The sequence below is a fragment of the Delphinus delphis genome, chromosome 12 (assembly GCF_949987515.2).
Source record: "Delphinus delphis chromosome 12, mDelDel1.2, whole genome shotgun sequence".
In the NCBI taxonomy this organism is placed as follows: domain Eukaryota; kingdom Metazoa; phylum Chordata; class Mammalia; order Artiodactyla; family Delphinidae; genus Delphinus; species Delphinus delphis.
In genome coordinates, this window is record NC_082694.2 from 79,145,179 (window position 1) to 79,157,912 (window position 12,734).

The 12,734-nt window shown below is 38.3% G+C and overlaps 1 protein-coding gene across 2 annotated transcripts in view; it reads left to right on the top strand.

Annotated features, from left to right (window-relative positions):
- NBAS (NBAS subunit of NRZ tethering complex) overlaps window positions 1-12,734 on the top strand; it is a 340,240-nt gene that overhangs the window by 283,315 nt on the left and 44,191 nt on the right. For both annotated transcript variants that reach the window (XM_060027072.1, XM_060027073.1), the window contains one exon: window positions 8,920-9,115. In XM_060027072.1, coding sequence (XP_059883055.1) covers window positions 8,920-9,115 — 196 coding nt within the window. The remainder of the gene's footprint in view (window positions 1-8,919; window positions 9,116-12,734) is intronic.

Sequence of the window (12,734 nt, forward strand, 5' to 3'; positions counted from 1 at the left end):
TTCGAGGTCCAGGTTTCAGGGAACTGGCCCGCGGTCCCCAGGACGGTCGCGGCTTTGGCCAGTGGGGCCCCTCCAGAGCCAGCAGCCTCAGTGAGGCCGCCCTCCCCTGGGGCTCCAGGGCAGCTCCGTGGCAGTGGAGGGGAGAGACCCTGAGCCAGGAGTTCCAGCTCTGCCAAAATGCGGGCTCCATTTTGTCAAAAACCTTTAAAAAAAAAAAATTATCATTTTGAAGTATAGTTAATTTACAATGTTGTGTTTCTGGTGTACAGCAAAGTGATTCAGATATATATATATATATATATATATATATATATATATATATATATATATTCTTTTTCATATTCTTTTCCATTATGGTTTATTACAGGATATTAGATATAGTTCCCTGTGCTATACAGTAGGACCTGTTTTTATCCATTCTATATATAATTGTTTGCGTCTGCTAATCCCAAACTCCCCATCCATCCCTCCCCCACCCCACTCCCACGTGGGAACCACTAGTCTGTCCTCTGTGTCTGTGAGTCTGTTTCTGACAAAAACCTTTTATAACATCTACAGTTAAAGATGAGAGTACGATCATTATTCAGAGGCTTGTGCCTATTAAATTTATTTTATGAGCGTGTGTGTTTTCTCCCATTACAGATGTACCTCAGGGATATTGAGAGTTTGGTTCCAGACCACACAATAAAGTGAATATCACAATAAAGCAAGTCACACAAATTTTCTTGGTTTTTCAGTGTATATAAAAGTTATGTTTATACTGTACTGTCGTCTATTAATTGTACAGAAAAAGCATTGTGTCTAAAAAAAATTCTGCATACCTTAATTAAAAAATACTTTATTGCTAAAAAATGCCAAAACAATTACAGTAGGAACATCAAAGATCACTGATCACAGATCACCATAACAAATATAATAATAATGAAAAAGTTTCAAATATTGTGAGAATTACCAAAATGTGATACAGAGACATGAATTGAGCAAATGCTTTTGGAAAAATGGCATCAGTAGACATGCTCAATGCAGGGTGGCCACCAATTTGTTAAAAAAAAGACAGTGTCTAAAGTGCGATAAAGTGAAGTGTGATAAGGTGAGGTGTGCCTGTATTTATGTATATCTGTAACATCATATTTTGAGAGTATATTTTAAATTTCTAGTTTGTGTTAAGGATTAGTTTATTAGTTTGCCTAGGGAAAAAAATGTTTCAAAAAATTCAACAGCTAAAATTATAATGTTCTAAAATAATATACCCACTAAACCAGGAACTAAGAAAATACCTTGATGCGGTTTAAAACCAAAAATCTAATGAACATCCATTACTTATTCTCATTTAACAACTCACGCAGTTCTCAGAACCACCCTATCATATTACTATTATTGTGATCTCCATTTTACAGATGAGGGAATGAAGGTCAGACAGGTTTTGTAGATTGTCTGGGGTCGCCCAGATAAAGACATGTTGTGAATTACTCTTACCGTATCTCATCTTTTTCTGACATTAAAGAGTCTGCAATGGACTGTTAAGGCAGTGCTTCTCAAATGTCCTTCTGCTTAGGAATTGCCCAGGGATCTTATTAAAATACAAATTTTACTTGGGTAGGTGTAGGTAGCGCCTGAGATTCTGCGTTTCCAACCAGCTCCCAAGTGCCCCTTAGTCCATAGACTGAACTTCGCAAGGTCTTAAGGCATTACTTTCCTCCATTTTCTCACTGCTTCCACCTCCTTCTTTCTGCCTTGGCCTTATTTCCTTTTCTACTCCCTGCCTTCATATACCTTTAAAAAATTTCCTAACAGAAATGACCCACAAGTGTGAACCAGTATATTAGTGATTCTCAAAAGGATGTACAGAAGTAAATCCACTCAGAGAACAGATAATTAATGAGGAATTCCTCTGTGCACCATTCAAAGAGGGAGAAAGACTTCCTTCAAAACTACTGAGTATTTTAGGAGTCTTTGTTTGTTTGTTTAAATTGCTGCTTAATCACAGTAGCAGCTTCAGCTGTCTTAAAGCTTCGTGTATATTGAACAGTGTCAGATCATTCAGGCTTCATTGAGCTCTTTGGAGTTACCTAGGGACTTCACATTATTTTTAAAGCACACAAAAGACCCCGCCACCCCCCAAAAAAGGAAAAGATAAAGAAAGCCCACTAGAGCAAATTGAATCCAGTTTCTACTTACTCTTCCCGCTCTGTGAGGCAAAGTGAATCATCAGATGATCTCCAAGTACCCCCAGTGCATGAGCCCTCTGTTCTGTGATATGAACCCTGCTGAAAGCCATGGTCGCCAACCAGGAGGGTGGATCCACTCTACCACTGCAGTGTTCCTTGGGGCCACCTAAGGCCATATTTATTACTTCACAGCTGCCGTTTCTGCCGCATTACAGTGCGATGTGTCCATGTTTCTATTGATGAACGAACCTCAAGAAGATTTTCTGATTGGCGTACATTTGAGAGCAGCCACAAAGACGTTGTTAGTGTTTATTTACCAAAAGTTAAGATTTGAGATTGGAATTCTGCACACACCAAAATTATTGCCTTTGTAGGAATTTGTCTTTTAATATAACTTGATTATGATAATTATTTGAAAAAAAATCACACTTTTTATACTACTGCAATGCCATTAACACGTTATGCATTCATTTGTTTTCAGTTCCCTTTTACTCTTTGTCAGGTGCCCCAGTTGTTTCACGGGAGCTGATGAATAGAAGACGTTGTCCTGGGAAATGTCTGCTCCACCCCGTTCCATGTGTAGTGAGGAAAGTGTGCGCAGTGTGTGGATCGGTTCCTTAACTGAGTTCAGGGACCGACCCAGAATATGGGCACTTACGTCTCTCACTGTTCGCTCACTCACGTTTACTTGCTTTCCACCCCGGGCCCGCCCACCTGCCTGTCCTTCTCCCTCCATCTAGCCTAGCATGGTACAGATCAGTTTGCAAACTCATTTCCTACTGAGGCCAGGCAGGTAATGGAAATGAGCAAGGTGGACAGGGCTTAAGGGAAGGTAGGAAGTTTGGAGGCAGAGGGGTACTTGAGAGCTCAGGACACCTTATCTAAGGGAAACAGCTGCCAGTGAGTCCTTATCTTCCAACATTTAAAGGGGAGCTACGTTGTTAAGAGAGTGGATCCTAAGAGATCTCATCACACGAAAAAAAACCATATTTTTCTTTTTCCTTTTTGTATCTAGATGAGATGATGGATTTTCACTAAACTTACTATGGTAATCTTCACAATATATGTAAGTCAAATCATGATGCTGCACACCTTAAACTTAGACTGTGCTGTATGCCAATTATATCTCAATAAAGCGGGAGAAAAAAAGAAGAGCTGGTAAATCTTCATTGTGTAAAATTTCTAAATTTTGAAACATTGGTATATACTGTGTAAGCCAGTACAAAACGCTGGCTGCTGGTTTATAACTTCAATCTAGAAGGTTGGACAGAGTGACCTTCTGTTCCCTTCAGGCATTCCAGTTCTATGACATTTATATTTAGAAGAAATCACAGAGGTCTATGTTTGTCTTGTCTGAATGCAGTCTTTCCTTCTCCCATTCTGAAATAAGAACAGTTTTATTTTGTGTAGTGCATCATGATATATAAAGTGGTTTTCATAATTACTGTCTCTTTTAATAGACCATAATCATTTAAGTTCAAGGTTGGGTTATCTTCATACGTTTATGCCATACAGAATCTGCAAACTCTTATACAAAGGATCAGCTTATTAATATTCTCAGAATCTGTCTTTTTTCTTTGATTCAATAATTGCCTTTGTTTAGTTGGCATTTCTTTTCTGTTCCTTTGTAGTTTTGTGAATATCCTCCTATACTACCTTACTTACCTAGTAGAACATCATATTCTCAAATTAATCATTCAGTGAACCTAGTTTTGTTGTCATTGTTGCTGCTCTTGTTCTTTTCTGTTAATAGAACTACTCGTATATTTCAGAAGACTCCTTATCTTTTGAGCCAAAACTGATTGTGTGAATGTGTGTGTGTTTCCTTTAGTAGTTAATTTTTTTTAAAAAATAGTGTACTGAATTACCCTGTGTAGTACAATAACCTCCCCCCACCACAGAAATCCTCATTCTAGGGAAAGAGGTAGAAGCAAATGTCTGTGTATTTGCAATGAAACTGAGATATTTTTCTCTATTACCTATTTTACATCTTTTTAAAATCATTTGTATATCTCTTTTATAATAAGGTAAAAACGTTTTGAAATCATGTTCTCTTTTTATTCCTAAGCTCATTAAACCCTCTCCTTGCCTCCATAAAATGCTATAAAAATGGAATCATTTTCCTTCCCATTCTGTTTTTTTTTTTTTTTTTACATTGTAAAAGTCGTAATTGGGGGCTTCCCTGGTGGCGCAGTGGTTAAGAATCCACCTGCCAATTCAGGAGACACAGGCTCAAGCCCTGGTCTGGGAAGATCCCACATGCCGCGGAGCAACTAAGCCCATGCACCACAACTACTGAGCCTGCGTGCCACAGCTACTGAAGCCCGTGAGCCTAGAGCCCGTGCTCTGCAACAACAGAAGCCACCGCAGTGAGAAGCCTGTGCACCGCAGCTCAGAGTAGCCCCAGCTCGCCACAAGTAGAGAAAGCCCACACGCAGCAATGAAGACCCAACGCAGCCAAAAATAAATACATTTATTAAAAAAAGAAAGTTGCAATTGGTTATATTTTACCTACCTGCTTATCTTGAAAAATTTCAAACCCACAGAAAAGTTGCAAAGATTGAAAAATAATGACTCTATTCTCTTCCCCTTGATTCACCAATTGTTAACATTCTATCACAATTCTAACATTCTGTTTTTCTTTCTTTGCCTCTGTATATGTGTGTGTGTGTGTGTGTGTATTTGCCGAATCACAAGAAAGACTACGAATTTTAAAAACTCAAATTGAAATTAAAATGTAAACTATTTTGCAGCTAAAAACTTTAGGAGATACTGTCTAGTCGATTTCCTGGACAGCTTTTCCTACAGAGCTGCCTTTCATTTCTGTGCAGTCTTATTGAGCACAAATGTTCACAGCATATAGCCAAGCTCATCTATAACATAGTGCTTCTAGAGCACAATGTTTCTGTTTTAGGAATGAGTTTTCGTAATTTTATTGTGTATTTGAACTATCAACCAAAACTTAGAGCAGTTTTTTCCAAAATGTCCAATGTTATCAACTGCACAGCAAGTTGTTAGGTAAAAGGAATCTAATGACTTGGAAAACGCTATGATAATAATCTCTCTGTATCACATCAGTACCTGAATAATTTTAATCTACTGCCACAGTGTTCCGGAATTTGCCCCCATTTGGTTCAGTAGCATTGCATAGTGATTGACAAAGCAGTAACATCGTCTAATTTCAAATATTGGCTCCACGACTTACTGTGTGACTGTGGACAAGTTAGTAAACGTCTCTTTGGTTACTTCCTTATCCACAAACGAGATGATAACAGAATACATGAAAAAGATAGTGACGATGAAGTGATGTAATTCATGGCACACAGTAAGCTTTCATAGTTATTATTATTAACAATTTTCATTCTTGTTCACTGTATGCAGGTCTTGCATTATTTTCATAACTTCCATCCAGTCTTCATGACTCCAGCTTCTTCCCATTCTAGCTCATCCTACCTGCTCCCCTCTTGGCACTTGGGTGACAGGGTCAAAAATATCAGCTTCTTATTATGTGAAACTGGCTTGGACTCAAAGCCCAAAATGTACTTTAATCTTCTTTTCTCTTGAATTACACTTAATTTGACCAGTGCAGGCCTCACCAAAAGGGCCTGAGCATGCCCCGGCCTGCACACCTCTCTAAGCACTAACATGACTATGATATTTCACTGCTCAGAAACCCTCCATCATTCCCATTCCACACCAGGTAAGACCAATGTCCTCAGTAATCATTGCTGCCACTAATTGAAGTTCTTCGTTATGTGCCAGATAATGTATTATGTGCTTTATTATTTCATTTTATGTATTTCATTCTCAACCACTCCACGAGTAAGGGGTTATTATCTATCTCCAATTTACAAATAAGACACTGAGGCTCAGAACCGTTGCGTGACTTCTTGGTCAGTGTAGTGCTGTCAGGAAGTGGTCATTCTGGGAACTGAATCTGGGCTGATGTCTGCAAAGCCTGTGTTTTCAGAGCTTGAACGTGCGCCACCTTTTCAGCCTGTGTGCGAGCTCCTGGTTATCCAGGTCAGGAGACCTGTCCTCACTTTGCTGTCTCCTCTGATTGACCCCCAGCCATCTGTGCTTTTATTGCTCCCTGAACATGCTATGTCCTTTGAAATCTTGGACTTTTTTTTTTTCCCTTGCTCTTCTCTTTATCTGGATTATATTTTCCCACCTTTCCACTTATGTGCCTTCCATTTGCCCTTTGTGATCCGGTTCAGAGGCCACGTCCTCTGTGAAGCCTTCCCTGATTTTACTCTTTCTTCAAAACAATTGTTCACATTTATATTATGTTAATATTTAGAGAATAGTCATTTGTGAAATCTTTCTGTTTCATTGTATTATTAATTCTTTGAAGGCACAGATCATATAATTGTTCATCCCTGATCATCCAGTACAAGCTAGTACTCTGTTGATGCTGATAATAAAATGATGATGATCATTCGGATGATGGTTGCTGTTTATTAAATCCTTCCTCTGTGCCACATACAATTCTGGGTACTTTATATAAGTTATCTTGGTTGCAAAGACTCCAACAGACACACTTTCAGGACCTTTGTCTACTTAACTGTAAGACGGGAATGATGACATTCATGATTTTTATTGAGAGTTCTTAGGAAAAGATGCATAGGTCCATCAAATTCCAAAATAATACTCTTTCCACTACACAGTACTGTCTGTTTGCTTTTCAAGTAGTAGATATCCAGGAAATATTTATAGCATTCTGCTTCTTTTGCACCCCAGTTTTGACATTTCTGATACATATAAAGAGTGGCACTCATAGGTAAAACTAACAAATGTCTGTAAATTTAGGAAATGCTTGAACCAGTTGTCCATGGCATTTTGTAATATATTTTATTCCTAAATACAAATAACGAACTTTTTTTTTTAATTTAAATTGCCCTGAAATTGTATTGGCAAGTATATTATAGAATGCACACTGAGAGAAATACTCAGTGGTATTGCAGAGTTTTATTCTCAGAAGTTTTAAAAAAATTTTCTGTGGTCTTGTTAGTTCATGGAATTTGGAACTTGATGTAGGTGATTTATTGGTGAAAGCCTAAGGATCTGGTTATAAAAGAATGTATATAAGTCAGTGCGTTAGCCTGGATCTCTAGGGCCTTGTGGAAGTGAGGCTTCTGTATGAGCGACCTCTTAACAGTCATCGATGGTAGTAATTCATCGACATCGTCATCAAATAAGTTGTTTTCCTAAGATGGTCCATTTGGGGTTATAAATGAAAAGATTCTAGTACTGGATAGAAAGTTGTACAAATGTCCCCTTCGACAAATTCTTTTAGACCTCCCAGTTCTTTAATAATCACACATTCATATTTTATTTTTAAGGTAGTATCATATTTGATGCTCTAACCCCTTATTTAAATTCTATCACAGAAAAATGGTAGAAAGAACATGGACTTTGGGGTCATACTGCACTAGTATAGTTGTTGTGGGCATACACTAGCACTTCCATGAAGTCTCTTTCCTCATCTATAAAATGGAATTTACATGTACAGCATGATGACTATAGTTAACAATATATTATACATTTGGAAGTTACTAAGAGAGATCTTAAAAGTTCTCATCTCAAGAAAAAAAAGTTTGTAACTATATCAGATGATGGATGTTAACTGAACTTACTGTGGTAATTATTTTGCAGTATATATACATAAATCATGACGTTGTACACCTTAAACTAATACAATGTTATATGCCAATTATATCTCAATAAAACTGAAAAAATTTTCAATGAAATATTTACAAAGTAAATATATTTACTTTGTATAGTTATTGTCAACTAGTAATAGTTTATATAAAATTACCTAATGATGCCTGGCACTATTAGTATCATTAGTAGAAATAAACCATACTTTTTTCTTTTTCTTTGAATTCAGAGTTATTAACTAGTTGATGAGATAAGCCATTCATGAAAATTGTATTACAAGAGTTATTTTGTTTGCCAAAACTAAAATAATATTTCAATCAAAGATTTTTTCCAGATGCCTACCTGGTTATCCAAGACTCTAGCACCCTCCTATGTAAACTATTATCAATAGAAACAGTTATCACTGTAAAGCAGTGTTCTATTGAAAACTGTTTGATTTGAAAATCTTTAATTTTGCCCATTGAGCTAGTTGTCGATTCAATTCAATACAAAAAGAGTCTTTTTTTTTTTTTTGCGGTACGCGGGCCTCTCACTGTTGTGTCCTCTCCCGTTGCGGAGCACAGGCTCCGGATGCACAGGCTCAGCGGCTGTGGCTCACGGGCCCAGCCGCTCCGCAGCATTTGGGGATCTTCCTGGGCTGGGGCACAAACCCATGTCCCCTGCATCGGCAGGCGGACTCTTAACCACTGCGCCACCAGGGAAGCCCAAAAAGGGAGTCTTTTAAGCCCTGGGAACTGGATGGGCACTGGGCATACATCTTCACAGAACTTTGAAATAAGCCGTGCCTCTTAATAAACTTGGCTTAAGAAATGGAGTAGCTAAGAACATATTGATTATGTTTATCTGCTTTCTGTAACTCATTCGAATATGATACTGTTTAAAAATCACATGCATTTTACATAGGTTTTAAACACCTAATGTGGTTTGCTTTAAGCCATTTAAAACCTACATTTTTCCTCGCAGTAGGAAAAAAAATAAAGTCACCCAACAAACAGTTGTTTAGATCAGTCACCACATTTGATTACTGGAATTAGAAACTACTAAGTCTTTTTTTTTTTTCTTTTTAATCTAACCCTTGATTTTGCAGAGAAGAGCTGGTGTCCTCTGAGGACCTGCTGGAGTGGCTGCGGCCTTTCTGTGCTGACGACGCCTGGCCCGTGAGGCCCCGCATTCAAGTGCTGCAGATTCTGGAACAGTCATTTCACCTGACCGAGGAGGATGGCAGGCTCCTTGTGTTCTTTAGAACGGAGGCCATCCTCAAAGCCACTTGGCCCCAGAGACAGGTAAGGGAGCATCTGACTGCTATTTCTTGATTACTTTAAACCACCTTCAGGTGAGCAATCAGCTCGCTAATGCAAACTTCCCGGTGTGTTCATCAGTCCAACTTTGTAGTAGTTAAATACGTGCAACAGATTTTGTTTTTATTTTTCCGTGTGTTTGAATATGCATAGTAGATGATGCCTCAGTCGCCTAACATGTGTATCTAATTTTTCTCTTCATAGGGTACAGTCAGGATTTTTCGTAGCATCAGTTAATTATGTCAGCTCACCCTTTCCCTGGAGAAATGCAGATCTAAGTGGAAATTCAGCATGCAGTATAGCTATTTCATTTCTTTTATGCTCTGCCCAGGCACTGTTATGCCGTCCCTTCTCTTCTGTACACACACAGACAAAATGCAGCAGGCACACGAGATCTTGGTTCCTCCGTATCATCCTTCAGGGCTCACTCAGTCCATCACCTGTCTGGACCCTTCCCTGACCATTTCAAACGTAATTCATTGAACCTTGAGGTCCACACATTTGATCTATTATTATTATTATTACTGCTGTTACTACTACTACTAAAAGTTTTGTCTCCCCACTACCTGAAAACAGAGAAACCCTGGAGGATATACCTATCATTTTTCAAATCCCTCTAAGTACGCTGTGCACACGTTCAGAGCTTAAATGCTTGTTGATTGAGTAAGTGGAAATGCCAATTCCTAAATCGCAATACGGTGGCTGTTGAATTTTGGCTTAGATTCTAAACTGATGCATCCTGAAAGCATAGGATCTAAGAGTCAGCACTTAATCAAGCGCTTTAGCTTGCAGAGTAGACTACAGGCCAATAAAAGTTAGAAAATAAGACTTCCTAGGTTAATCTAGTCTGCAAAAGAGTTTCCTGGAAGTCTGATTCCAACTCAATTGACCTTCTAATTTTAAAGCGCTGCTTTATCATTTCTGTTTGTTTCCTTATTATTTCATTTAAAGAACAATGAACTTCTTTTAGAAAAGAACCAAATATTAAGGACATCTCGAGACTCCTCTCAGAGCATCTTTAGAATTACCTCACATATTCTTATTTCCCTCTGTGAGAGAAACAGGTAAATACTGTTATCTATTCTTCAGAGTTAGGGAATTTGAGATTCAAACAAGATGGACTTATCAAAGATTCTCTAATCTTGCCACATTGCTGAAATGGATTGTATTAAAAGTCACTAATACCTGAATAATACTCTCTGAAGCATCATGACCATATCACATTATTTAGTGTCAGCATTTCGCTTTGAATTACATCAAGAGACCACTAACGGGCTTTTTCAGGAGCAGTCTGTGAACACTAATGCAATGGGCTATGACATATACTCCAGGCCCCTGGCATAGTGAATGCTCGAGGTGTGCTTGTTTTCAGCAGACCCGAAGGTCCCCAAAGCATCTCGGAGGTAAGCTCCAAACTAGGTCACATTATTTTTGCCGTGTGGAACCTTAAGTTCTGACTCATCCTGAAACAAATGAGCGCTCTGACTTTTATGTACTTTTCTGACAGAACCTCCATTTTTCAAGTTCTCAGCCTTTTTCAGTTGCATCTTCCTTGATGCCTCTGTCCTGGCAGGACGATGAGGCCGGCTTCTGTGGTTGGAGCCTCACTTCATGTCAGATCTCTGCACCGGAAATGTTATGAAGCAACGTGGAAACTGGGAAAAGAGGAAAATATCCATCTTACCTGTTGTGTTGACACATTAGAACATACACTCTGATATTTGGGTCTAAATGCTTCAGAAATAATATAAGTATAACCACTATTTCTTCTTTTGAGTTTTCCTTGATGTTCCAGTTATTCAGAGAACAAGTTGCAGCTTTTAGATGACTTCTGGCTATTTCTCCGATTTTAATTTCATCTTAGCTGAACTTGTTCCAAAGACAGTATTTAAGGGAGCTTAGCTTTGTTAAGACTCCTTTTCCATGTACTTTTCTAAGCTGACTTGACCTTAATTTCACTGAATACACACTGTTGTCTCTCATTTGCAAAGTCTGCGTGTTGCTCCTCGTTTGGCCAGTGTTTCCTCTGGTGCTGTGAGCTTTTCAGGCCCTCAACAAACATCTCTCCAGGGTGTCTCTTGACTTTAGTAAAAGTCATCTCCTGTCTCCTTCGCTTTTTACATTTTCTACCTCCTCCTACTTTCCCTCTGTATAAGAACAATTTCCTGGTCCTTGGAAGCTAATGATCTGAGTTTCTTAACGTATTTGGTAGTAGAAATAAGGAAACTACCATACATTTAGGTCTTTAATCCATTTTGAGTTTATTTTTGTATAAGTTGTGAGAAAATGTTCTAATTTCGTTTTTTTACATGTGGCTGGTAAGGATGTGGAGAAAAGAGAACTCTAGCACACTGTTGGTGGGTGTGTAAACTGGGGCAGCCACTATAGAAAGCAGTAGGGGGGTTCCTCAAAAAATTAAAAATGGAACTACCATATGATCCTGCAGTTCCACTCCTGGGTGTATATCCAAAAAGAATGAAAATACTAATTTGAAAAGATACATACGTGTCAGCGTCCATAACAGCACTGATTACAATAACCAAGATATGGAAGTAGCCTAAGTGTCTGTCAACAGTTGAATGGATAAAGAAAATGTGAGATAGATAGATATACAGATATATATCTCCAGTGGCATATTACTAGGCCATACAAAAGAATGGAATCTTGCCATTTACAGCATCACAGATGGATCTGGAGGGTATTATGCTTAGTGAAATATTAGGTTGGCCAAAAAGGTTGAATTTTGGCCTTTTTCTGTAAGATGTAACAAAAAACCTGAATGAACTTTTTGGCCAACCCAGTAAGTCAGAGAATGACAAACAGTGTATGTTGTCACTTTTGTGACAACAAAACAAAACAAATGGATATTACAAAACAGAAACAGACTCATAGGTACAGAGAACAAGCTAATGGCTGCCGGAGGGGAGAGCGGTAGGGAGAGGGCAAGGTAAGTGGAGGGAATTAAGAGTTACAAGCTATTAGGTATAAAACAAATAAGTTACAAGGATGTAATGTACAACACAGGGAATATAGCCAATATTTTATAATAACTGTATATGGAGTATATCTATAAAAATAGCAAATCATTATGTCATACACTTCAAACTAATAAAACACTGCAAGTCAACTATGCTTCAATTAAAAAAAAACCTACCATAGTGGCTTAATTATGTTATTTGTTTGTAGACTTCTTCAAAATAAATTAAATCACTGAGTGTCTCCTCCTTTAAAAGTTAAGTTTTCTATGTCAGCCTCGCCTTGCTTATTCAGATCTATTTTGGAGGGCAAGTGAATTTGGTAGGAGAACGCTGCCTTATAAAATAGCTGTTTGCTATTTAGAAAATGAATGCAAAAAATTTGTAACATCAGAATGGAAGTAGCAACAACCTCTGGAATGCTGTAGAACTATGCCCATAGTTTAAATTTGAGGTAGTCTTCATTACTGTTTTTAAAAAACTATGTTATCTCTCACTAGACCAGTAGAAAGATTGGGGTGCTGGTGGACGAATCATATGCATGTGTCTCCATCCTCCCTCCACTGTTGTTCATGGTCTTGGAGAAGATTCTTAAACTGTGAGCCTTGGCTGCTTGGTATGTAAAATGG